The 26,580-nt window shown below is 40.4% G+C and overlaps 1 protein-coding gene across 5 annotated transcripts in view; it reads left to right on the top strand.

Annotated features, from left to right (window-relative positions):
* The window catches only part of LOC129774331 (ATP-citrate synthase), a 69,541-nt gene that overhangs the window by 38,792 nt on the left and 4,169 nt on the right, over positions 1-26,580 (top strand). For 3 of the 5 annotated variants that reach the window (XM_055778050.1, XM_055778048.1, XM_055778049.1), the window contains 8 exons: positions 4,634-4,819; positions 4,877-5,067; positions 5,132-5,793; positions 5,857-6,045; positions 19,119-19,229; positions 19,306-19,450; positions 19,507-20,740; positions 20,803-20,907. In XM_055778050.1, coding sequence (XP_055634025.1) covers positions 4,634-4,819; positions 4,877-5,067; positions 5,132-5,793; positions 5,857-6,045; positions 19,119-19,229; positions 19,306-19,450; positions 19,507-20,740; positions 20,803-20,907 — 2,823 coding nt within the window. The remainder of the gene's footprint in view (positions 1-4,633; positions 4,820-4,876; positions 5,068-5,131; positions 5,794-5,856; positions 6,046-19,118; positions 19,230-19,305; positions 19,451-19,506; positions 20,741-20,802; positions 20,908-26,580) is intronic. The other 2 variants (XM_055778051.1, XM_055778052.1) reach the window with 2 other exon arrangements.

Below are 26,580 nucleotides of genomic sequence, written 5' to 3'. Positions count from 1 at the left end.
CCGTTCTGGCCAGGGGGATTTTTCGTCAAAGAAAATTCTTCCGGCTTGCACTGTGGTCACGCTAGAGTATTGAGTATTGTGTATTGTGAGTATTCTAGAGCTTGCCACTCCATGGTACATCTAAGGCGTGTTATTCGGCTTAGAAATCTCAACCAAGTATTACTAATAAAAATGACGCAAGTAATGCTAAGTTGAAAAGGCAAAAGTTCCACTGGAACGTTAGTGCCATCCAAGAAGATATTAGGGTGTCAATGAATGTATGGGAAAAAATCGACTCTAAAATTTTAAAAAGTTACCCTATACAAAATGTTAACCACCTCGAAAATACACCCTATGCCAAATTTCAGCGCAATTGGACTTAAAGGAGAATGGAGCAAAGCGGTTAAAATTTTAGATTTTTGAAAATCGAAAAATTACTCAAGGGGGGAGTAGAGGAAATCGGGGTTTTCGATGATTTTTTTATGTCAAATGTCTCAAAATTGCATGACGCGTCGAGATTCTTTTCATGCAATTTTGAAACATTTGGCATCAAAAAAATATTTTTTTTATGGGGTAACCTTTGAAATTCGAGATGACCATTTTCATCGGCACCCTAATGTATATGTTCTTCCAATAATATATTTTCTGAATAGTATCATTTGATATGTGTAGTTCAACTTTGTTATATACTTTGGAATCAATTATATTTTTCTATCATTATTGGTCATTAAACCTCGTTTGAGAGTATTATACCGTAAATTCAATTAGTAGAAATGTATTTTGTTAATATCTTGTAGAATTGGGTGAAAAAGCATTTTAGTTGTTTTTAATTTCAAAAACCAATTGATCAGCAGCTAATCCAAATTTTGCAAATAGACCTCCGAACCAGTTATCTATTAATCTAAGTTCGGAAACAATCACAGTACTCTGGCAAACTTCCGTCCGTACTCCACATACATATCCGTTCAATTTTAATGTATGATTTGGATTCATATGTCGAACGTTAAATGAGAACTGTCCAAGACACAACTGTACATTTGGCGTAGGACTACGAATTTATTTTATTTCGTTAGCTCTATTATTTTAGAATCAAATGAAGTTCAAGAGTTAACTGTTTAATAGAATGTTCTGGAAGCCCCCAAAAAACCGATAGTTTACGTCGTTTTGTCACAACAATTTCAATTTTTTTAAATAAGCTCGCTGTCTTAAGAAAGACTGTTGACTGCTCATTGATTGGAGCAAGACTGGAATAAAAGTATTAGTAGAAATGATGAATTATGGAGGCTTTAAGTTTTTCAGTTCATTTGCCCCTAGCAAAGGAAGGAAGAGGAAGGCCCTTTTGATAAAAGCTGTTGACTTACATTGTGAGATTTCTTCAATGGCACTAACGTTCCTAGAGGAACTTCGCCGTCTCAACGTAGTATTACTTGCGTCATTTTTATAAGTACTTAGTTGAGATTTCTATGCCAAATAACACGCCTTGAATGCATTCTGAGTGGCAAGTTCTAGAATACGCGTGATCACAGTGCAAGTCGGAGGAAATTTCTTTGACGAAAAATTCCCCCGACCAGAACGGGAATCGAACCCGAACACCCGGCATGTTAGTTATGACGCTAACCACTCGGCCAAGGGAGCACAGACTTACATTGTGAATGAAGAGTGAAATAAAAAAATTACGATCACCATGGCTCGGCGTGCTCCTGGTACCGCTGGTAATGGGTAAGAGGGTAAAACAGGATTATCATACATACAGATTAATCTGTATTTCTACAGATTTCAAACCTTTCAAACCAAGAATCAGTAATTATAGATTAAATATTTTTTTCATTTCCAACCGAATTTGCTGATACTTTCAAAAATACTTTCCAATGTTATATATGACTTAATTAAGTTTTAATTTTATTTTTACTCTATTATGAAACTGTTTTTATCCAAAGCACATGCAATCATAGTAATTTCATTTTTGAATTATTACTTTATAATGCTTCCATTCACGCAGCGCGGCGTGTACAAACATACACTGGTAATTTTGTAATCTTCCTTCACTCGTCGATGAAGCAAAGTACGTGATTATCATCAGCATCGCCAAATCGCTTTGCTGAAGGTTTGCTTAAAAGTTGCACTAACAAATTGAATACTATCTGCGTAAAAAAGAGGTTTTCTGGAGATAAAAGTAATGACTGGAATAGAAATCGCATAGGACATTTTTATACTCTAGCCCGGTGCAACATTGCAAGATGCACTCCTAGACAAATTATTCGAGCGGTAAATTCAAGAATACACGTTTACCAGCGTGAATTGGTAAAAACATTCATGTAGAACGGGACTTGAACCCGAATCCCCTGGATAGTATATGTGACGCTAACCACTCGGCCACGGGAGCCACAATAATGTGATAATCGCTGTGTGGTTTCCTATCCTTTTTTCGATTGGGCCACCCAGCAACGATTTTTCGTCTTCTTCTTTTTGGCTTTAAGAGGGTTTAAACTTTCCAGTTCATTCGCCTCTAAAAACAGCAACGATTCCTGCGGTATTTTTTTTGAATTTTCATTTGTTCATAAAATTAGTTACAATCATCTGTTTTAAGTCAAATATGCGCCGTTTTGTTCGATGAATTGTTCCCAACGAGATGCCAACTTCATAATACCCCTGTTATAGAAGCTCGCTTCCTTATTGGCAAAAAACTCGGATAGCCAATTTTCACAGGCCTCTTTTGTGGCTAACTTCTGACTACCTAGCTCGTTCGCCATGGACGAAAAACAGGTGGTAGTCACTTGGTGCAAGGTCCGGACTATACGGCGGATGCAAAAGAACCTCCCATCCGAGCTCCCGGAGCTTCTGGCGCGTCACCAAAGAAGTGTGTGGCCTGGCGTTGTCCTGATGGAAGACAATGCGGCCTCTGTTTATCAAAGATGGCCTCTTCTTCATGAGTGCTACCTTCAAGCGGTCCAGTTGTTGGCAGTACAGGTCCGAATTGAACGTTTGGCCATAGGGAAGCAGCTCATAATAGATTATTCCTTGACAATCCCACCAAACACACAGCAGAACCTTCCTGGCCGTTAATGAGGGCCGTCTGAGCCACTTCAGCGGGCTTCGACCACGACCGTTTGCGCTTCACGTTGTCGTAAGTGACCCACTTTTCATCGCCAGTCACCATCCGCTTCAGAAACGGGTCGATTTTGTTGCGATTCAGCAGCGATTCACATGCGTCGATACGGTCAAAGATGTTTTTTTGCGTCAACGTGTGTGGCACCCATACATCGAGCTTCTTTGTGAATCCAAGCTTCTTCAAATGGTTAATAACGGTTTGATGACTTATCCCCAGCTCTTAACCGATGCTACGGCTACTACTATGCCGGTCTTTCTCGGCTAATTCAGCGATTTTGTCGCAATTTTCGACGAAAGGCCTTCCGGAGCGTGGCGTATCTCAGATTTTCATGAAAAGTGGTAGTTTTGTTCCTTATCGCAAAATACTAGACCCGCATTTTTTATATTTTTATGAGGATACCCATTTCCATTATAGGGTGGTCCAAAGAATCAACTTTGAATAATCATAACTCGAAAACGAAATTAATTGTATATGTTTGGAAAAATGGGAAAAATATTTTCCGAGCCAGTCTAAAATGGAAATGATGACACCCTAATTTAAAAAATCAAAAAATACGAGTCCAATAAAAGATTAAGATAAAGGACTATAGGGAACAAAACTACCACTTTTCACGATAATCTGAGAACAACTATATTGCTGGTTGCAGTGATTGCTGGTACCATGGAAGTCATCTACACAGAAGGCACATTTTAGAATTTCATTGGGAGACAATCTTACGTACACGAAACATAGACACTGTTACGCTCCTCACAAGAAGAACATACATCTTTAAGACCTTAGGGACCTAGAGACCATAACAGAGTACATAACAGAGAGCTAGAAGCTTGAGTGTTTCTTTGTTCTGGTACATACGGTAGGAAAGTTTCAAATTACCCTGGCCTGGGAACTCCTCACTTTCCTAAAAAAAGAATGTTACGAAATTGTCAATATGGCAAAAACATATACACAGGACCAAAATCAATAAGAGAATATCAAGAACAGTGTTTAACAGTATGTTTAAGTTTATCGTAACGGGAGAAAAGTAAGCCAACATATGATTTTTGGGAATAACTAAGCTTCGAAATATATGCGTCAGAATTTCATGACGATTTGTCATTTGGTACATTTAAATTCTACAATTAACAAGAAAATGAACGACGGCGCCAGTGGTTGTGTGGCTAGCGTAACAGCCTCACAATCCGATCGGCCTGGGTTCAATCCCAGCTGACGTCGTTGGGATTTTCTGAGGCGAAAAATCTCTGGTTACGTCTTCCTTCGGAGGGGAAGTAAAAGAAGTTGGCCCGGCTCATGAGTTGTTGAGTCTGATAGATAGGAACAGGTGGAGTCGCCTCCCTGATGTCGGTGATTGGCACTGAAGTGGCGGAAATAGGCCGATGAAAAATAAGCGAAGATGAAAGAAAAATGAAAAAATAGAACTCCAGTGTTTTCTTTCAATAAGTACGTAGGGTCACTGATTAAACAAACTAGGAATCAATCATCAATCAGATATGACACCCAAACAATGGAAATTATCCACATCGCTGACTACTTTTTTGTCAATTACAGCCCCTCGTTGTGAAGCCCGATCAGTTAATCAAACGGCGCGGAAAATTAGGATTGATCGCCGTCAACAAAAAATTCGCCCAAGTTAAGCAATGGGTCGACGAACGCAAGGGCAAGGATCAGAAGGTGGGCAATGCTACTGGCAAGCTGCGCAACTTTATCATAGAACCGTTCGTTCCACACAAGGATGTAAGAGGATTGGCTGTAGTTCCAAGAGTTGATGTTTTAACTGTGTATTTTTTTCAGAGTGAAGAAGCCTACGTTTGTATCTATTCTCACCGAACGGCAGACACGATTTTGTTCTATCACCAAGGAGGTGTCGACATTGGGGATGTGGACGCAAAAGCACTGAAACTTGACGTACCTGTTGGACAAGATGTTTCCATTGAGAATATCGAGAAAAGGCTGCTAACGGAAGTAGCGGCCGATAAGAAAAAGTATGTTCTATGCAAATAATTGTAATACAATTCTAATGAATATGTTCTTCTGCAACACTTGTAGGAGAATTGCAAGTTTTATCTTCAATCTGTACAAACTCTATGTGGACCTGTACTTTACGTATTTGGAAATCAATCCATTGGTGGTAACGGATAGTGCCATCTACATTTTGGATCTGGCAGCGAAGATTGATGCCACCGCCGATTTCATCTGCCGTCCGAAGTGGGGTGAAATTGACTATCCTCCGCCATTTGGACGTGATGCTTATCCGGAGGAAGCTTATATTGCTGATTTGGACGCGAAAAGCGGCGCTTCACTGAAGCTTACCATTCTCAATCGCAATGGTCGGATATGGACCATGGTGGCTGGAGGTGGAGCTAGTGTCATTTATTCCGACACCATTTGTGATCTGGGTGGCGCTGCCGAGCTAGCCAACTATGGTGAATACAGTGGTGCTCCTTCGGAGCAACAGACCTATGAGTATGCAAAGACTATTCTCAGTCTCATGACCAGCAGTCCGAAGCATCCGGAAGGCAAGGTTCTAGTCACCGGTGGAGGCATTGCTAATTTCACCAACGTCGCAGCAACCTTCAGAGGTATCATCACAGCCCTGCGAGAGTTCCAGCAGAAGCTTATCGAGCATAATGTGTCCATTTTTGTGCGCCGTGCTGGTCCCAACTATCAGGAAGGTTTAAGAAAAATGCGGGAAATCGGTAGCACATTGGGTAAGATCTTTGGCTTCCACATCCGATTTTGTCAAGTATCACTGATTGTGTTATCCATTCTAGGAATCCCTCTCTTCGTGTTCGGTCCGGAGACACACATGACAGCTATTTGCAGTATGGCTCTCGGCAAAAAGGCTATCCCAAAGAGTTGCAACGTTCATTTTGCTACAGCAAACTTCCTATTGCCTGGTGGTCAGCAGGCAGCGGAAGCAGCAAGGAAATCTTCTGCTGGCACAAGCGACGCTGTCAATGGTAAATATCGTCAGAATGTTTTATCTAAACCCCCAAACACTTTAGAATTTTATCTAACACGGAAACTAAACGAGTACACTAAACAAATAAGTTAACAAATAGCGTTAGTATCGTCTCCATCAATGCCAATATTGTTTATGTCACCATGAAAACTCAGTTCGCTTCCACAAATTCAAAGTTGTTACCATTGTTATCTAGTTCCAGGGACGATAGCGCGTTTAAGTGTAGCAAGATTACTTTGCAAAATATTCCACGGTATTTCTGGCAGTGCTACAGGTATCAAAATTTTGTTTTCAACTCGGCTTGTTTATGTGTTTCCTATCAATTTAGCTATTCAATAGCAAAAGTCATGAATTATGTAAATTCTTACAAATTAACCGTTCCTTCGGGTAAATGTATATAAATTTTCGGTGATGGCGGCACATGCTGTTTTTGTTTGTTTGGTGCACAAATACCTGTAGTTTCTGCCAGAAATGGTCCATACATTGGAATATGCGAATATGATTCAACCTTCTTATTTACAACTCAGAAAGTTTAGTAGTGAGGTCATAACAAGCTGGTGCTTTGTAATTGTTGACATAAACCGCTTCTAGCGTTTTTTTTTTGAAACCACATACTAGTTGTACACTTGGCTCCCGTACCACTTGTTCAACTAGTATGTACAATATTGTGATGAGGACTTCTTTCTCAAATTTAGAGGTATAATAGTGTTTATTCGAAGTATACTTATACATCTTCAAAGGCACTAACGATTCTGAACATAATATTTTTTGCGCCTTTTTCATTAGTATTCAGAGATTTCTATGCCAAATAAAACGACTTGAATGTATTCTGCGAGGCAAAAAAGGCTAAAATACGCACAATGCAAATCGGAAGTATTTTATTTGTCAAAAAATATTGTTCGATATTCAGAACGGACTGTAAGATCCGAACCCTAACTCCCGACATTATATATATGTCGCTAACCACTCGAACACATGAGCACTATCAAGTATACTCCGTTGCTAATTACACGTGTCGCGGATCAGTTTTGTCTGGCCTCATAATTAAAAAAACAAACTTCTGGTCTCATCAAACACGTCTCCCTACCAGAACTATTCGGTCGGTTTATGGTTATGGCTGTACCCATGTTTTCATGCCTAATGTTCTCGAAGTAAATCAAATATTCATCCTAGTTATTTATGGGATATTCCTCCCTTTTGTGTCATGCGTCTTTCTTTCAACTCAACTGTCCTGCAGTTCTATCCTAATCAAAACAAAACAAAAATAATGGTTTACATTAATGCTTGTTATTTGGTGTAAATTTCAAAGTATTAGAGAATACATCATTGTGCTCCCGTGGCCGAGTGGTTAGCGTCCCACACTATCATGCCGGGGATTCGGGTTCGATTCCCGTTCTGGCCGGGGGATTTTTCATCAAAGAAAATTCTTCCGGGTTGCACTGTGATCACGCGTATTCCAGAGTGCATTTAAGGCGTGTTATTCGGCATAGAAATCTCAACCAAGTATTACTAAAAAAAATGACGCAAGTAATGCTACGTTGAGAAGGCAAAAGTTCCACTGGAACGTTAGTGCCATCCAAGAAGAAGATCATTATGCAAACACATTTCTAATTATCACACATGTCCGTTTGATACGTATTGATAGCCAAAAAAATGGAAAAAATCTGTTATCCATAGTTCTACACCTGGTATTTCATTCCTTCTCTAAACGCACCGTTGTATCGTTTTGCTTCTATGCTTGACGGAAAACCGAATGTTCCGCTGACTTCTCTGTTTGAAATCTTCTACACAGATTGTTTCTGTGAAAGCCTATTCCGCCTTACCAATATTGTTTTGTAGGAGAATCTCCGGACATGGAGATTTTTGACACTGAAACCAGCGTCTCTCCCTTGTTTGCTTAATCGGAGTATCGCGTTTACATTCCTTCCCATGACATAGAAATTGAGGGACTGATAACTGGAACATTGGTCCAACAGCCCAAACATTTTTGAGGTTAACCGACATCGTGGATGGAATTTGATGACAATCGTTCATCTTTGATATATGATATAAATCTTTGTAACATCTTCTGTATGACAGGGAACACAAAAAGTTTATAGAAACTGCTGAGTCAGGTGTACTTGATCTTTCATTATGCTCGAATTCACTATCTTTAGATTACAAGTGGAATGTAATCCAGGATCTCAACAGTATTGATCACTTGCCAGTCATATTTTTTTGGGAACTTGGTGTGGCAGATGTACTTCACGTTGAAATTTACCTCCTTGGGGGACGTAACGTATTTAGCGTGCAAACTATTATTTAGAGTCTTCCGGATAGAGGGAGATGTGCTCTGTTCGAGTTGCGAACTAAGACTATCGTTTCTTTATTAAAATTTCAGTTTTCAGGTACAAAGTGGATAGTGTTGAATACAATTGGGAAAGGGGAAATAATTGCACAATTGTTTTTCATCTCGTCGATGGGATGCTGTGATTGTCGCATCAATAAATGATGCGATGATGCCACACGTAGCTGGTTCTCTGCCAATCGTTGCCATCCAGCGTTGAATACGTAAATCACCGGAAAATTTTCCTTCTCCATCACTTTCAACCTTTGTTTCTGGGTCACAGTTTGCTGTTCAGACACGGCAGATCTTGTTTAACGTTTCCGCGTGATATCCATCTTCGCTAGGTATTTTTTCACTGTCTGAGCCGGAACGATGTAGCCACCTTTCCCTCAGTCTTCTGTTTTAGCTTCAGCTAACCGGAATCATGCTTCCTTTCAATGCTCTTATTCTTATCCAGAAGTGTAAGAATATCATAGATACCGGGACGGACGTATTCGGCGGACTCAAAGTACTTAACGATGTCCACTTTCTTCGCAACGGGATGGAGCTCCCAGTACGCACAAACTATGTAGCGCAGTAGCTGTAACTGTGTTCGCTTTAACTTCCGCAGTTCAACTGATAGCGCTGTCAAATTTTGTTTGAAAACTCATGGGTTACTATGATTGGCGATGTACAAGCGGTCTCATCACTAGGGGGTTAAGGTGAACGCATGAAAAATTTGTTAAATTTGTCAATTTTTTTAAATGCAAGCGTTACATTCGAAACTTCTTGGAAACGTGGAACCGTTGAAAATTTTCAAACGTATTTAGCCCATGAGAATGAGTTCGAAAATTTGATAAAAAAAAGTGCATATCGGTGAAATTTCGTGGATTGTTCAAGGAGTCATAACTTTACATGGAAGGTTTGTCCCGATTCCGGTTCAGTGCAAGAAATTGTTCGAGATATCTCGCAAGATAGGTGAGATCTTGATTACGAGTTTTCGTTGGTAAAATGCTCTCTTGCTCTATTTTCTTGTTACGGTGGGTTTAGACTAGTGATGTATTCATGTGAAGAAATATGATAAGATTTGATGCGGTCAACTTTATAGCGAATTCGTTTTTGAACCTGAGTTAGTTCCTGACTCGGAATAAAAAAAAACGTTATCGGGTTTACGAATGAGGCGGTTTGTTGGTGTGCGTTATATACTCTGAATTGTTTATATTTGCGATGATAAATATACAGTGTCGACGTCTGGTGGCGATATTCGTGTTTGGGAGGTAAATTGCTCTCGATCAGATCAGCAGTTCCGAGTGTAGTGTGAAATTATTAAAGTTTGAATGAAAATTTCTACTTCATGTTGTCTGATTACTTAACACCTATAGTCCTGACCAGTGCCGAAAATATTCACGTTCACGACACTCAAATACGGCGAATTTCAGTATGCCTTGTATTGATAACCTATTGCTCAAGCGAGGATCGACAAATATGAAACAACACCATCAATGAACACCAGTGTAATGAAGATCAACATCAGCTTGCCATGAAGTTCATTTTTAATTTGCATCTTCTTTTTCGTCATGATATTCGTAACGTAGAAGTTGAAAATCATTGCGTGTTAGTGAAAATCAAAGCATGAAATTCAACATAAACCAGTTGGGAGTAAAATCGATTAATGGTAAAGCATGGTCATTCATCACAGAATTTTTCTGTTTTTGGCGACTTCGGCATAGATAACTCTTGCTATGTTTTATGAATTTACTCCCGATTGGCCGGAAATGATATACATCCCCTACTATATTGGCAATGGGTGACAATAACAATGGGCAATGGGTGATCGGGAAACGAACATATTTTTTTTTTGATTTCCGGTTTGATGATACGCTCAACAACGAACAACGCTCAACGAAAACTAATGTTGTCTTTTCCGGATTCCTTGTCCTTTCTTTTATTTTAAATATGGAAATCAAACACGTTTTTAATAAAAATTCACTGCAAGCGATGAAGATCAACTTAACGTTCGTGATAATCACATGAAATTATTGACACTAAGGAAAGTGCCTGAATGCAGGCTTTCCGAAATTCGTTCATGCTGTTTTCGTTCAATATACCAGACAAAGGTCACGCGTCTTGACTCATGTGTTATACTCATTATGACAGATATGGTGTTGAGTTTCAACAGAAAAGAATTTATACGAAACTGGGAACTTGATAATTTATGGCACTGGTCCTGACACTTGTCCTGATACACCATGCGCGAATATACTCTTCAAAAGCATAATCCGAATTGGATTCCGATTACAATAATACGAAAGCAAAAGCAGCAAGTTCTCCATTTCCATTGTCTCTATTTTTAAATATTCTAAAACAAAACTCGGAACTTGACAGTTCAGTATAGTTGTATAGATGAACCCGAGTGCCAACCTAACAGCTTTTGGGTTGAAACTAGTGCGAAACTAGGTTGAAACTGAGTGAATAAAAAACGTTTTGACAGCAGTTAGGTTGGAACTCGCTCGAACCTAGGTTGAAACTGAACAAAAACGAATTCGCTATTAGTGATTTGTCAACAGTGAGAAATTCACCAGCGTTTTCATATGCTGAATTTATTCTCTTCATAGTAGTTATAGATACCTCGATCCATCTATAGCAATAGATCTCCCTCATGTAAACGTGCCACAACAATTCTGCTCCATGTTCGGATAATATTAGGTTCAACTTGATAAAAAACCTCTCTGATGTGGCGAAACATCGCCTGTTGAATCTGTTAAGGGGGTATTCTAGTGTAATGACACGAATTTCGGATGCTTTTTCGAGCTCCGTAAAAATAAAACAAAGGATATTCTAACTATCTATTATATCATTATTTGTTCATCTATCTTTTAACAATAAAACAAAAATTGAACGGGGAAAAAATATTATAACGAGAATACTAAAGAGCTGATGAAGTGAGAGGGTTAAAAAAAAGTTGTGCCATGGCGTACCAGCCCTTCTGGGTATCTAATACAAAAAAATCGAACAGATTCTGAATCAGTAAAGATGCCGCTATCGCATGAACCTCGAACATGTCAAAAACATCTTTTTTGACAAAATGACGGCCAACTGAAAAACAAAATGCGGTTTAAAACGTTTTTTCTTACGTTTCCCAATTTTTTGAAAAATTAAAATTTTAAAAGTATCATTTTTTAGAGGTGGCGATAGAGAGATGCCTGCAGATTATATCCATATAAATTCGACCTGAATCGGTTCAGTAGAACTTGAGATATCATGTGCGCCTGTTACAAAAAACTACTTTTGAGAAAAACGCGTTTGAAGTTCATTGTTATGGCCGTACCAGGTTAAATACCGCATCACTAAAATGGCTCTAACTCGGTAAATAATAGGATTTTCGATAAATCCTTTCTAGTGTATATTCTTGAATGCCTAAACTACAGAAATATGAAGGAAAAAAATTGATTTCTTTCAAAATTCTAGACTAGAATACTGCCTTAAATCAGTTTCTGGAGTATAATATTGTTCCGGATGATAGGAGACAAGAACGACTTATACTTATGCAAAAACCTGTAAAATCCGCGCCCGATTTTACTGCATATCGTCCAATAATGATACTGTCTTTTTTTTTTTTTTTATTTAAATCGTTTATTTTTACAGGCTCAGTTACATAGGTTTAAAGGAGCCGAACTCCTTACTGTATTGTTACTAGTATATATACATTTTTCCTTAATTCTAATGTTAATAATATAGGGAACCGATTACTCGCGGTCAACTCGAGTTTAGAAGGGTGACATATTTTCTTCAGGAAAAGGAGGGGATATGAGGATATGTTGACAATGATCACACTCACACTCTCAATCACACTCATCACACTCAATTCTTAAACCTATCTTATATCTAATATGTATTTACATTTCATCTTATTCTTAAGAAGGGATCCGATCTCTCACAAAGGAAAAGGAAAAGGAAAAACTAAGGGTATAAGGACAATCACACACGAAGATCGATAGCTTTAAGGAATACATATATTTGGGACATGTAATCAAGGTCTAACCGAGCCAACACGTCTCTCACCGGCACATTGGGCTGCCTTCCTCGGGCCCGAAGGGTGACTACTAAATTCGATCTGGCGACAAGATACAGCTCGCACGACCAAACAACGTGCTCGATGTCGTGGTAACCTTGGCCACAAACACAAAGATTGTTGTCGGCAAGATTAATACGAAAGAGTAGCGCATCTAACGAACAGTGATTGGACATGAGTCGGGAGAAGGTGCGAATAAAGTCCCGACTCAATTCCAGACTTTTGAACCACGGATTGAGGCTAACCTTAGGGATAATTGAGTGGAGCCACCGGCCCAATTCATCTTCGTTCCATTTGCGTTGCCAGTTAACTATGGTATTTTTGCGGACTAAAGAATAAAATTCATTGAAGGCGATTTGACGCTGATAAATATCGCCTTCAATTGCACCTACCTTTGCTAATGAGTCAGCCCTCTCATTGCCCGGAATTGAGCAATGTGAAGGGACCCAGACAAAGGTAATGACATAACAGCGTCTGGTTAAAGCACTCAAATTTTCTCGTATTCTCTCAAGGAAGTACGGCGAGTGCTTTTCCGGCCTCACTGAACGGATAGCTTCGACAGAGCTAAGACTATCCGTTACAATGTAATAGTGTTCAACAGGTCGTGAGGCGACGCTGTCCAGCGCCCAATGAATTGCTGCCAATTCAGCAATATACACTGAGCAAGGATTCTGAAGACTGTGTGAGGTGCTAAAAAATTCGTTGAACACTCCAAATCCTGTGGACTCATTCATAGAGGACCCATCAGTAAAGTACATATTATCACAATTGATATCCCCATACTTTGCATCGAAGATCGTTGGAACGATCCTCGATCGAAGATAATCTGATGTTCCATGGATATCCTGCTTCATGGACAGATCAAAATGCACAGAGGAATTGATGTAGTCAGGAAAACAAACACGGTTGGGAATATACGAAGAAGGATCAACCTGCATGGAGACGAATTCATGATATGAGCTCATGAATCCAGAATGAAAATTTAGCTCGATCAGCTGCTCAAAATTTCCGATCACCAATGGGTTCATAACCTTACACCGGATGAGGAACCGAAGAGATAATAAATTGAAGCGATCTTTTAGTGGGAGTAGGCCTGCCAAAACCTCGAGACTCATGGTATGCGTTGAGGGCATACATCCCAACGCGATACGGAGACAAAGATACTGAATTCGCTCGAGTTTAATGAGGTGTGTTTTGGCAGCTGATTGAAAACAGAAACTGCCATACTCCATCACTGAGAGAATTGTTGTTCGATACAACATTATAAGATCTTCGGGATGGGCTCCCCACCAGGTGGCGGTAATTGTACGGAGAAAGTTTATTCTTTGTTGACATTTTTTACTCAGATACCTAATATGGGCCCCCCAAGTACATTTAGAGTCGAACCAGACCCCAAGATACTTGAATGACATAGCATGAGTGATCGGTTTACCCAAAAGTTGAAGCTTTGGTTTTGCTGGTTTATGCTTCCTAGAAAAAACCACCATCTCTGTTTTCTCCGTGGAGAATTCGATCCCTAGCCCAATGGCCCAGGTTGAAAAATTGTTCAAAGTATCTTGTAAGGATTCTTGCAGGTCGGATTCGTTTGATCCTACGACAGACACCACTCCATCATCTGCAAGTTGTCTTAGGCTGCAATTTTGTGTAAGGCAATTGTCAATGTCGCTTACGTAGAAGTTGTACAAAAGGGGGCTTAAACATGAGCCCTGGGGGAGTCCCATGTAAGAGACCCGACTTACTGCCGAATCTCCGTGAGAAAAGTTCAAATGTTTCTCACAAAGCAAGTTATATAACATATTATTCAATAGAGGCGGCAGACCCCGAGATTGTAATTTGTCTGACAAAACCTCTATTGAAACAGAATCAAAGGCCCCCTTTATGTCCAAGAATACTGAAGCCATTTGTTTTTTTTCGGCGTAAGCCATTTGAATTTCTGAAGAAAGCAACGCAAGACAATCATTCGTCCCCTTGCCCCTGCGGAACCCATATTGTGTATCTGAGAGTAGGCCATTCGTTTCAACCCATCGATCAAGGCGAAACAAGATCATTTTCTCCAACAATTTCCGTATACAAGACAGCATTGCTATTGGGCGGTACGAATTGAAGTCGGACGCGGGTTTTCCGGGTTTTTGAATAGCTATAACTCGTACTTGTCTCCAATCATCTGGAACAATATTATGCTCCAGAAACCGATTGAATAAGTTCAACAAGCGATGTTTCGCCACATCAGGGAGATTTTTCAGCAAGTTGAACTTAATTCTATCCGATCCCGGAGCAGAATTGTTACATGAAAGGAGAGCAAGAGAGAATTCTACCATCGAAAACTCGGAATCAAGATCGCACCTATCTTGTGGTATATCTCGAATAATTCTTTGCACTGGAGCGGAATCGGGACAAACCTTTCGTGCAAAATTAAAAATCCATCGATGTGAATATTCTTCGCTTTCATTGGATGAAGAGCGATTTCTCATGTTTCGAGCCACTTTCCATAATTTTTTCATTGACGTTTCTCGTGATAAACCTCCCACGAAATTTCGCCAATAAGCACGTTTTTTCCCTTTGATCAAGTTTTTAAATTGATTTTCAAGGTCCAAATACTTCTGAAAATTTTCAGGGGTTCCACGTTTCCGAAAAGCTTTAAATGCATTCGATTTATCTCCATAAAGCTTGGAACACTGGCCATCCCACCATGGATTGGGAGGCCTTCGGCGAATAGTGGAACCTGGGATGGGTTTCGTTTGAGCGCGAACCGCGCTGTCATAGATCAAACGAGAAATGAAGTTATACTCCTCCAATGGAGGCAAACCATCTCTGGAATTGATGGCTAGAGCAATCGCGTCCGCATATTTTTTCCAGTCAATGTGTCTTGTGAGGTCGTATGCCATGTTTATAGATTCAGAAGAATTCAACCCATTGGTGATAGAAATTTTGATTGGCAAGTGGTCACTACCGTTGGGATCCTGGATTACATTCCACTTGCAATCTAACGATAGTGAATTCGAGCAAAGCGAGAGGTCAAGAGCACTTGGTTTAGCAGGAGGTTTAGGTACACGTGTTGTTTCCCCAGTGTTCAAAACGGTCAAATTGAAGCTGTTACAAAGGTCATATATCAACGATGAACGATTGTCGTCGTACTGTTCCCCCCAGGCAGTTCCGTGAGAGTTGAAGTCTCCCAAGATTAATCGTGGCTCAGGAAGGAGTGAGCACATGTCAACAAGTTGCTTGCGGCTAACCGCAGCTCTCGGAGGCCAATACAAGCTGACTATACAGAGGTCTTTGCCTCTGATGTTTGCATGACAAGCAACAGCTTCGATCCCTCCAATAGGTGGAAGGTCAATTCTAAAAAATGAGTGACACTTATTGATCCCCAATAGTACCCCTCCGTATCTGTCATCACGGTCCAAGCGTATTATATTAAAATCGTGGAAAGAGAGATCATTTTGAGAAGAGAGCCAGGTTTCGGATAGAGCAAAAACATCACAATTGAGTTTATGAATTAGAAATTTGAATGTATCCAATTTAGGGATAAGACTACGACAATTCCACTGTAAAACAGTGATATCTCCGACCTCTCTATTTAAATTAGACATCAAGAGAGATAATCATTGCAAGGAGGGGCCATGTTTGCATCAATTGCTGCAAAATTGTCTTTAGTACTGGAAGCATTGCGGTGACAATGGTTCTGATGGAGTCGGAAACATTAAAACACGTGAAGATTTGATCCACAAGGTCAGACAACTTTATAAATCCCGATTGGGAAGTTGAACTTGACGGAAAAACAGGGACAGTTGGGGTTTTTGATGTCCCCTCGAGTGCTGGGTCGTTCGAAGGTGAACTATTACCACGGAGGCCAGGAGGGACCTGATTTTGCTTATCCGCTGCACTCGATTTTTTGGGCAAGCTAACAGGGGGTATCACCGGAGGGACTTGTCCTTGAACTTTGGGAGTGGTCACATTTTTGCGCCGGGGATTCCCTTGAGAAATAAACGGCGTGCCCCCGTTAGCTGTATCCGCTTCCATTTCGTCAACTGGCAACGTAGCGAAGACATTGTGTGTATTGATTGGTTGTTGTTCTTGAGCCAGTGGAGAAGCGCCCTTCAAAATTTCTGCGAAAGTGCGTTTAGAGCGTTCCCTCAAAGAGCGCTTCTGTTTCTCCCAGCGAGCCTTGTATGTTTCACAAGCTGAGAGCACGTGTGGGGATCCCCCGCAATATGGACACTTATGCTCAGTCGCACTGCAGGATTTCCCCTCATGTTGTTCTCCGCAAGTGGCACATCGTTCTTTATTGGCACAATAAGCAGCCGTGTGACCAACTGACTTGCACTTTAGACAAGTCATTGGCTTTGGAATAAAAAGTCGCACGGCTAACCTCAATTTATCTACCATCACGTAGTCAGGGAGAGCTGAACCAGCGAAGGTGACTCGAAACGAGTTGGACGGCGTAAATTTCTTTTCTTCTCCTTCATGGGAGACTGTTCCGAGCTGGCGGCAACCCAAGATCTTAACAGTCGTCGAGGGCAGTTTTTTAAAGCGGCCGGTACCTTCACTCGTAATGTATTCGCACGTCAAGCCCGTTTCGGTTATCACACCCTCAATTTCGACTATGTGAGAGGGTATGTAGACCCGATACTCAATTGTAAAATGCTGATCGACAACAATCTTGTTTGCGTCTTTTCGATCATTCACGACAACTCGCAATTTGTTTGGTCTAACCTTCGAAATTTCCGAAACGGAGGTATACCTTGCCAGATCTTTTGCGATCTGCATGACTCTCAACGCCTTTCCATTTGGCTTAGGCCTGAAGAAAACAACCCAGGGACCAGTTCCGGGCGCATCTTCTGGATAGACCTTTACACGGAGAGTGGGAATAACAGGGGGGGAAGGCGAGGACGGGGATTGAGAGTGGGAAGGCGAAGGTTGAGAAGGAGCGGGAAGAACAGAGGGAGAAGACGAGGTTGAAGGTAGAGTGGGATCGTTAAGGGCAGATGGGAGATTTGCTAGTTTTTTGGAGGGAGGCTTGGTAGGGTTAGCTGACTCGTCCCCAGAAGAAGTATCTTCCGTATTTGGAACACGTTTGAGTGACTTTTTTTTATCCGTTAGGAGGGAACTAGAGTCAGAGACCTCCATATCCGAAGGTCCCCCACTCTCTGCCATTTTAAATTTTCACTTATATTCTAAGTATTTTTTTAAACAATATTTCACAATAAAATAATTCACAAAAACAAAAAAAAAAAAAAAAACTTATAATTATTAAATATTTTCTCTCAGTATATTTAATGTTATTCACCTATGAACGCACTCCAGTGCAGATGAACGGGAGCGTGCTGAAAGCTCGTTGGTGGTGGGAATGTGCCTACGACACCACTACACACAGTCGTCGGTGAAAGCTTACCCGCACTGTCACTGTTGGCACGATGACTCGGCGAAATCTCCAATGTCGGCGAAGCAGCGACAAAACAAAAACCAATGCTTGGATTTCCGAGGATGAAAGCCTTTATCCACTTGCAGGCAGGGCACTTCACTCACTATCCAGATAGTGAAATGAACTCTTCAGCGACAAAAAAACAACAATCACGCGGTAACCGATAACGGAACTTGGACGCGACTTTCCTTCGTCTGGTTACTTCGGGCAATCGGCGAAGAATGATACTGTCTTGTATACGGAAATTGCTGGAGGAAATGATGTGGTTCCACCTTGAAAGATGGGTTGAAATGAAAGATTATTTCTGGGATGCACACTATGAATCCGCAGGGTCAAGGGAACGAATTATTATCTTATGTTGCTTTCTTCAGAAATTCAAATGGTTTGCTCCCCAAAAAAACGAATGCCTTCAGTCTTATTGGACATAAAGGGGGCCTATGGTTCAGTTTCAGGTCAGCCTATCAGACAAACTACAATATCATGGTGTGCTGTCTCTATTGTATAACAGGTTGTGTAACTTTGAATTTTTCTCAGAGATTCGACAGTATTCTACATTGGCCTCCCACAGGACTCATGTTGAAATCCTCTTTTGAACAACTTCCACGTATGCGACATTGAAAATTGTCTTACGGGAAGTTGCATCCTAAGACAATTTCCAGATGAGGAACTAATGTATATTTTAGGAACAAAAGAATCCGGTCTGCAAGGACCTTTACAAGATACTTTGAACAATTTTTCATCCTGGGCCATGCATTGACCATCAGTTTTGTATGTCAAGAGAACGAAATCAACCACTTTTTGGAATTAGAGAGCATCACGGTATATTTCGGTATTTTTTTAACAGAACGTATATTTATAAATCGCATACCAACAATCCATCTAAGCTACTAAGCAATGACTATTTATAATTTTAAATATGAGACTACCGCTTCTCCATTACTAACCGTGACTAATAATTCACAGCAATTTGATATTCAGCAATTTTCGTTCATCTCAATGTGCTTGGTGTCTTGGTATATTTTTAAATTGATTTTGATGATTATTTCTAATGAAAATTATTTTCATTTTCTTTTTCCATTGATTCTATTGGCATTAAACCTGGTTGTAATTCCAATACCCATCTTCAAACGCACACACCCACACACATTCCTGCGTTACAAAAAAACACATTCGTATTCCAATCGCAACGACACAAATAAACATTTCATTCCTATTCAAACCTTCTGTATGAATGTGTACCGCCAATGTTTCGCAATTTTCAATCCACATCAGCAACTGCATCAACAACATCAACAACACCGACGACAGTAGCGACGACAACCACGAACAGTAACTCCAGTAACGGCCCACGGTCGAGCACAAGTAGCAATAATAGTAACAGTAGTACAAAAGTTAATCCTGTTATAATGTTATATCGTAACTAACAAAAACTATGTTTTCCGTACTTCCACTCTGCTAGGCGGTCCACCACCAGTAAAGTTCGCTCAGGCGGAAATCGGTTCAGGGGAATATCAACAGATGTTCAACAACCGAACCAAAGCCCTGGTTTGGGGCATGCAGACACGAGCCGTCCAGTCAATGTTAGATTTCGATTTCATTTGTCGGTATGTAACAGAAGCCTGCGTTGTGATCATATGATAATGCTATGCACACCTTACAGGCGCGATGAACCTTCGGTTGTCGCCATGGTATACCCATTCACCGGATATCACAAGCAGAAGTTCTACTGGGGCCACAAGGAGGTGCTTATCCCAGTGTACTCCAAGATGTCCGAAGCTATTGCTAAACACAAGGAAGCTGATGTGCTTGTTAATTTCGCCTCATTGCGCTCCGCTTATGATAGCTCCGTTGAAGTGTTGGACTATCCCCAGATTCGTACGATTGCCATCATCGCCGAAGGTATTCCGGAGAACCTCACTCGCAAGCTGAACGTAGCGGCCCGTGCTAAGAATGTATCGATCATTGGTCCTGCCACTGTGGGTGGTGTTAAGCCAGGGTGCTTTAAGATTGGAAACACCGGTGGTATGTTGGATAACATTCTGCACTCCAAACTGTACCGCCCAGGAAGTGTTGCTTACGTTTCTCGTTCGGGTGGCATGTCCAACGAGCTGAACAACATAATTTCTCTCACCACCGACGGTGTGTTCGAAGGAGTTGCCATTGGTGGAGATCGCTATCCGGGAACCACCTTCATGGATCATATTCTGCGCTACCAGGCCGATCCGGATGCAAAGATGATTGTACTGCTGGGAGAAGTCGGTGGTGTTGAGGAGTATGAGGTGTGTGAAGCTTTACAGGATGGCAGAATCACAAAGCCACTGATCGCGTGGTGTATCGGTACTTGCGCTGGAATGTTCACCTCCGAAGTGCAATTTGGCCATGCCGGTTCCTGTGCCAATTCGGATCGTGAAACTGCTACGGCAAAGAACAAGGCACTTGGTGCTGCAGGAGCTCATGTTCCTGATTCATTTGATACATTGGGTGAACTGATAGGATCCGTATATGCCGATCTAGTCAAGAGTGGGGTAATTGTTCCGGCCGAAGAAGTCCCACCACCAACTGTACCGATGGATTATTCGTGGGCTCGCGAGCTGGGATTGATTCGTAAGCCAGCTTCCTTCATGACATCGATCTGTGATGAACGAGGACAAGAGCTGCTGTATGCGGGAATGCCAATCAGCGATGTCCTGCAGAAGAACGTCGGCATTGGTGGGGTTGTTTCGCTGCTCTGGTTCCAGCGGTGTTTGCCACCGTACGTGTGCAAATTCTTCGAGATGTGTCTAATGGTTACGGCCGATCACGGACCGGCGGTGTCCGGAGCCCACAATACGATTGTGTGCGCACGTGCCGGCAAAGATCTCGTCTCGTCGGTGGTTAGCGGTTTGCTGACGATCGTAAGTTTAGTTTGTTGGTACCGTGAGTTGTTCTTAGATCTTCAATCTCAATATTTTTCCAGGGTGATCGATTTGGTGGCGCATTGGATGGTGCCGCGAAGCAATTCTCGGAAGCTTACGATTCCAATCTACATCCAATGGAGTTTGTTAACTCGATGAGGAAGAAGGTAAGATTATTTTTACGATAAAAATAACTAATTTTGTTGCTCTACTTCCATATATCAATTCTGCCTCAGTTTCGGAAAATCAAACCGAACCCTTTACTATATTTTTGTATCAATATTTTCCTTCAATTCTATGGGTATTAAGGAAGGAAACAGATTACCGGTCGACTTGAATTTAGAAGGATGACATATTCGGGTTTTTTCCCATTTCCACTTCACGGTGAAAACGAAATGTGCGGCACGCCATTGAACTAAGTTTTACGAGTTAGTGAAGCGTCAAAGATAATAATGGGTTTCCAGGCAGAATGAACGCCTTTCAAATCGAAATTATGAATGAAAATTAACTTCTCCGTATCAAATTAGTATTCAATTTGAATTGAAAACTTTGTTTTCTTCATATGGTAAAATAATCTCTTACGAAAATTGTATTTGATGATCATTGAGGGGCTTAGAATGAAAGGGGTGTAAGTGACTTGATCGATTTCTCTTCATCAACTTTTTATTTAGTTGATAACTCAACTGCAAAAACTTTCCAATTTAAGTTTGCTATAGAATCCGATAGATGAGGTTCTGACCTATTTTCCACATTGGTAAATACAGCTGGGAATATATTTGCAGCTAAGTTATGACCCAAAGAGAGAGTCGATGTAGAGAAATCGATCAAATCACTTACACCCCTTTCATTCTAAGCCCCTCATATTATAGTGATAAGTTTTAGTGGAAAACTAATTTCATATCCAGATGTCGACACCGTACCGTTGTCATCGCGGATACACTTCATTTCGTTTTCACTGTGAAGTGGAAACTGGAATAAAGCCGATTTTCTTCTGGAAAAGCAGGGAATATAAGGAGATTGTAACAATGCCGATAATTGCACTAAATTCTCAAAACTACTCTTATATCTATGGTGCATTCACATTTCAACTTATTCTATTGTTATCCTATTGCGAAGCAAGAAAAGGTTGGATATGAGTAGTTGCCACATTTTCATCTGTTCCAGAGGGGTAAAAAATCTTTCTCATCCGTACTTTTTCTTCCAAAAATCTGTACCATCGAAAATATCCGTTGTAGAGAAAAATCTATCTCATTAGCATGAAAAAATAGTCATTTATTTACTACAAATACCACATTTGCAAGTCATTTGTTTGTTTGATAATGCTTATACATAGTTTTTCTGAATCTAGGTTGTATACTATCATTTATTAAAATCTTCGAGCTTCCGCCACGATTTTAAATAAAATTTTTTGATCCAAGAATAGCGTTCATGGTATCGCTGCTGAGCCAATTTCGATACTTATTTTTGTTCTAATTATATTCAGAAAAAATCGATCGACAGTTGCCGAGGAGTAAGGTGTAGTGAGAACGTTACAAACAAGACAACGAAGCGCCAAAAATGCGAACCGTCAATCCTTTCTAGGCATCCAATTTTTGTTCACCAATCCTGCAAACGCTCGTTTTCAGAAACTGTGATTTCCTCACGGAGTAATTTCATTTTTATTGTACGGAATTAATGGGGATCCCTGCAGATCTTGTATATTCCAATTTCTGGGATTTAACATTGCCGCGGCCTTGAGCGTCGGATCATCAAATTCGAATCTTTTTCTCATTTGCTTGATCAGTTCCACGAAAAAAAAGTGCGACAAATGTCCTTAAAAATTATCTGCCTCTCGCTGTTCATTGTTCTAATGCTATTCCAACCTAAAAAATCTGACCGCTTTTCAAATGATCTATAAATTTAATAGCATTGGACATTGAAACAACTTAAGGTTCATGGCAGATATTAGTGAAAAATTATCAATTAAAAATCTTTCAGCTTTTCATGTAGCACCGTGAATTCGGGTTCTTCAGACTGGAACAAACGATTCTATCTGTTAATCTGGTACAAAATATACTCCAAAATAAGCAACCGAGGTTTTGTCATTGAATCTTTGGGGTTAATATTCTACTAGCTGATTTTTGTCACATTCATACTAAATGTGTGAAAAACAAAATTATCTCTGAAAATCGTAACATGCTGCATTACCTCAAATTCGTTAGTCCTTTTTGGGCTATTGGAAATAAAGGTATTAGGGTGCCAATGAAAATGGTCATCTCGAATTTCAAAAGGGTTAACCCATAAAAAATTTTCACCACCTCGAAAAAACACCCTATGTAAAATGTCAGATCAATTGGACTTAAGCGAGAGTGGGAGAAATTTTTTTTCGAGACACGAGACACATGACACTCTCGACATTTCATGCAATTTTAAGACATTTGGCATCAAAGAAAATTTTTGAAAACCCCGATTTCCTTTACTTCCCGCTTGGGTGATTTTTCGATTTTCAAAAAACTCAAACTTTAACCGCTTCGCGCCACTCTCCCGTAAGTTCGTTTGAGCTGGAATTTGGCATAGGGTGTTTTTTCGAGGTGGTGAACATGTATAGGGTAACTTTTTGAAATTATAGGGTCGATTTTTTCCCATACATTCATTGGCACCCTAATATATGTCCCTCAATAATTGCTCAAGGTAGTCAGAAATTTTCTCACATGCATAACTAGCGCACAAAGCCAACATGTACGTTTCACGACAACTAATCAGGGTAATCGACTTTTATCAAGCGAATTACGGAATTTGAAATCCCTATCATCACGGCGCACGGTCCGACAGGGATCATTTCAGACGATCCTTGTAAGAAATTCCGTCCTCATGAAACTGAATAATTATTGCATTGTGAATGCTTTTATGATATTTCTATATTGCAATATTGCTTGTTCAAATGTAATAAATTCCACATACGGAAAAAATTTGTACCAATCTGTACTTTTCGACGAAAATATGTACCATGTACCGTACAGAATCTGTACCAAAAATAACAAAAAAAGCTGTACCTTTTCAGATAAATCTGTACTGGCAACACTGGACAATTAAACACGATACACAGTAATCATGCGATAACTGAACCCGGTTTAACTGGACTGCTCTTTAACTGGGCGAACGTTAACTGGGCTTTGGTCTAGTTAAAAAGCAGAATTTCGTAAACAATTGGCGCCATATTCAATTTGATGATTTGCTGCGAGGGGCATTCGAATGTAATTTGAGATGTTAGAAAAATTGAAATTATTTTCGCTTGACAAAAACATTGATTAAATTACAGAAAATTATTTTCCCCGATTTATATATCATACCTATTATCACGCTCAATGGAAAACTTCTAGTGAGAATTATTTGTTCATCTTTTTTCAAGATCAACACCAATCAAACAATTCATTGAAGTTCCCCTCGATTTGATTTGACGTTTTACATGCTAGTCCAGTTAGAAATGTCGATAACTGGAGACTTTCTGGTTCAGTTACCGAATGATTACTGTATTTGAGACATGTAATCAAGGTCTTCCTCGGGTGCGAAAGGAGTTTTCTAAATTCGATCTGGCGACAAAATACACCTCACACGACCAAACAACGTGTTTGGTGTCGTGATAATCTTGGCCAAAAACGCAGAGATTGTTGCTGGCAAGATTGAAACGAAAGAGTAGCGGACTAAAGCTTGAAATTTATTGAAGGCGATTTGACGCTGATAAATAGCGTCAACCTTCAACCGCACCTATCTTCGCTAATGAGTCAGCCCTCTTATTGCCCCGAATTGAGCAATGTGAAGGAACCCAGACAAAGGTGATGACATAACAGCGCTCAAAATTTCTCGCATACATCCCAACGCGATACGGAGACAAAGATACTGAATTCGCTTGAGTTTAATGAGCTGTGTTTTGGCAGCTAATTGAAAATAGAAACTGCCATACTCCATCACTGAGAGAATAGTTGTTCGATACAACATTATAAGATCTTCGGGGTGGGCTCCCCACCAGGTGCCGATGATTATACGGATTATACGAATCAGACCCCAAGATACTTGAATGACATGACATGAGCGATTGATTTACCCGCAAGTTGAAGCTTTGGTTTTGCTGGTATGTGCTTCCTTGAGAACACGACCATCTCTGTTGTAAGGGTCCTTGCAAGTCAGATTCTTTTGATCTACAACAGACTCCACTCTATCATCTGCAAGTTGTCTTAGGATGCAATTTCATGTAAGGCAATTGTCAATGACGCTTACGTAGAAGTTGTACAAAAGGGGGCACAAACATGAGCGTTCGGGGAAACTCATGTAGGACACCCGACTTACTACCAAATCTCCCTAAGAAACATTCTTACAAAACAACTTATATAACATGTTATTCAATAGCGGTGGTAGACCCCGAGAGTGTAATTTATCTGACAGGTCCTGTATTGAAACTGAATCAAAGGCCCCTCTTTTTATACAAGAATTTATGAAGAAAACAACGCATGCCAATCATTCGTCCCATTGCCCCTGCGAAACCCATATTGTGTATCTGAGGGTAGGCCATCAGTTTCAACCCATCTATCAAGTCGAAACAAGATCATTTTCTCCAACAATTTCCACATACAAGACAGCATCGCTATTGGGCGGTACGAATTGAAGTTGAACGCGGATTTTCCGGGTGTTTGGATAGCTATAACTCGTACGTGTCTCCAATCATCCGGACCAATATTACACTACAGAAACTGATTAAATAGATTCAACAAGCGATGTTCCGCCACATCAGGGAGGTTTTCCACCAAGTTGAACTTAATTCTATACGAACCGGGAGCAGAATTATCGAAAATTTGGAATCAACATCGCACCTATCCTGTGGTATATCTCAAACATTTTTTGCACGGAATCGGGACGAATCTTCCGTGCAAAATTAAAAATCCATCGATGTGAATATTCCTCGCATTGATTCGTTGAAGAGCGATTTCTCATGTTTCGGGCTATTTTCAATAATCTTTAATTGACGTTTCACGTGAAATTTCGCCAATAAGCACTTTTTTTCACCATTGATTAAGGTTTTAAATTGATTCTCAAGGGCTAAATACGTTTGAAAATTGTCAATGATTCCACGTTTCCGAAAAGCTTTGAATGCTTTTCGAAAATTTGAAAATCGAATCGTTTCGATTTTTCTACATAAAGCTTGGAAAACTGACTATCTCGCCATGGATTCTGAGGCCTTCGACGAATAGTGGAACCTGGGATGGGTTTCGTTTATGCGCGAACTGCGCTGTCATAGATCAAACGAGAAAGGAAGCTATACTCCTCCAAAGGTGGTAAACCATTACTGGAATTGATGGCTAGGGTGATAGAAATTGTGATTGACAAGTGATCACTACTGTTAGGGTCCTGGAACACGTTCCACTTGCAATCAAGTGATAGTGATTTCGAGTAAAACGAAAGCTCAAGAGCGCTTGGTTTAGCAGGAGGTTTGGATACGCGGGTTGTTTCCTCGGCTGTTACAAAGGTCCTATATCAATAGTGAACGGTTGTCATCGTACTGCTCCCCTCAGGTTGTTCCGTGGGAGTGGAAGTCTTTCAAGATCAACCGTAGCTCAGGTTGCTTGCGGCTAACGGCAACTCTCGGAGGCCAATACACGCTGACAATGCAAAGGTCTTTGCCTTTGATGATTTCATGACAAGCAACAGCTTCGATCCCTATAGCTGGAAGGTCAATTCTAAAAGTGAGTGGCACTTATTGATCCCCGTATAGTAATAAAATCGTGGGAAAAGATATCAATTCCTGAAAGATCAAATTACGGACAGAGCAAAAACATCACGATTGATGTTATAAATTTGAATGTGTCTTT

Source organism: Toxorhynchites rutilus, chromosome 3 (genome assembly GCF_029784135.1).
Source record: "Toxorhynchites rutilus septentrionalis strain SRP chromosome 3, ASM2978413v1, whole genome shotgun sequence".
In the NCBI taxonomy this organism is placed as follows: Eukaryota; Metazoa; Arthropoda; class Insecta; order Diptera; family Culicidae; genus Toxorhynchites; species Toxorhynchites rutilus.
Note: the sequence above shows the minus strand (reverse complement) of the source record. Positions and strands in the feature narration are given on the sequence as shown.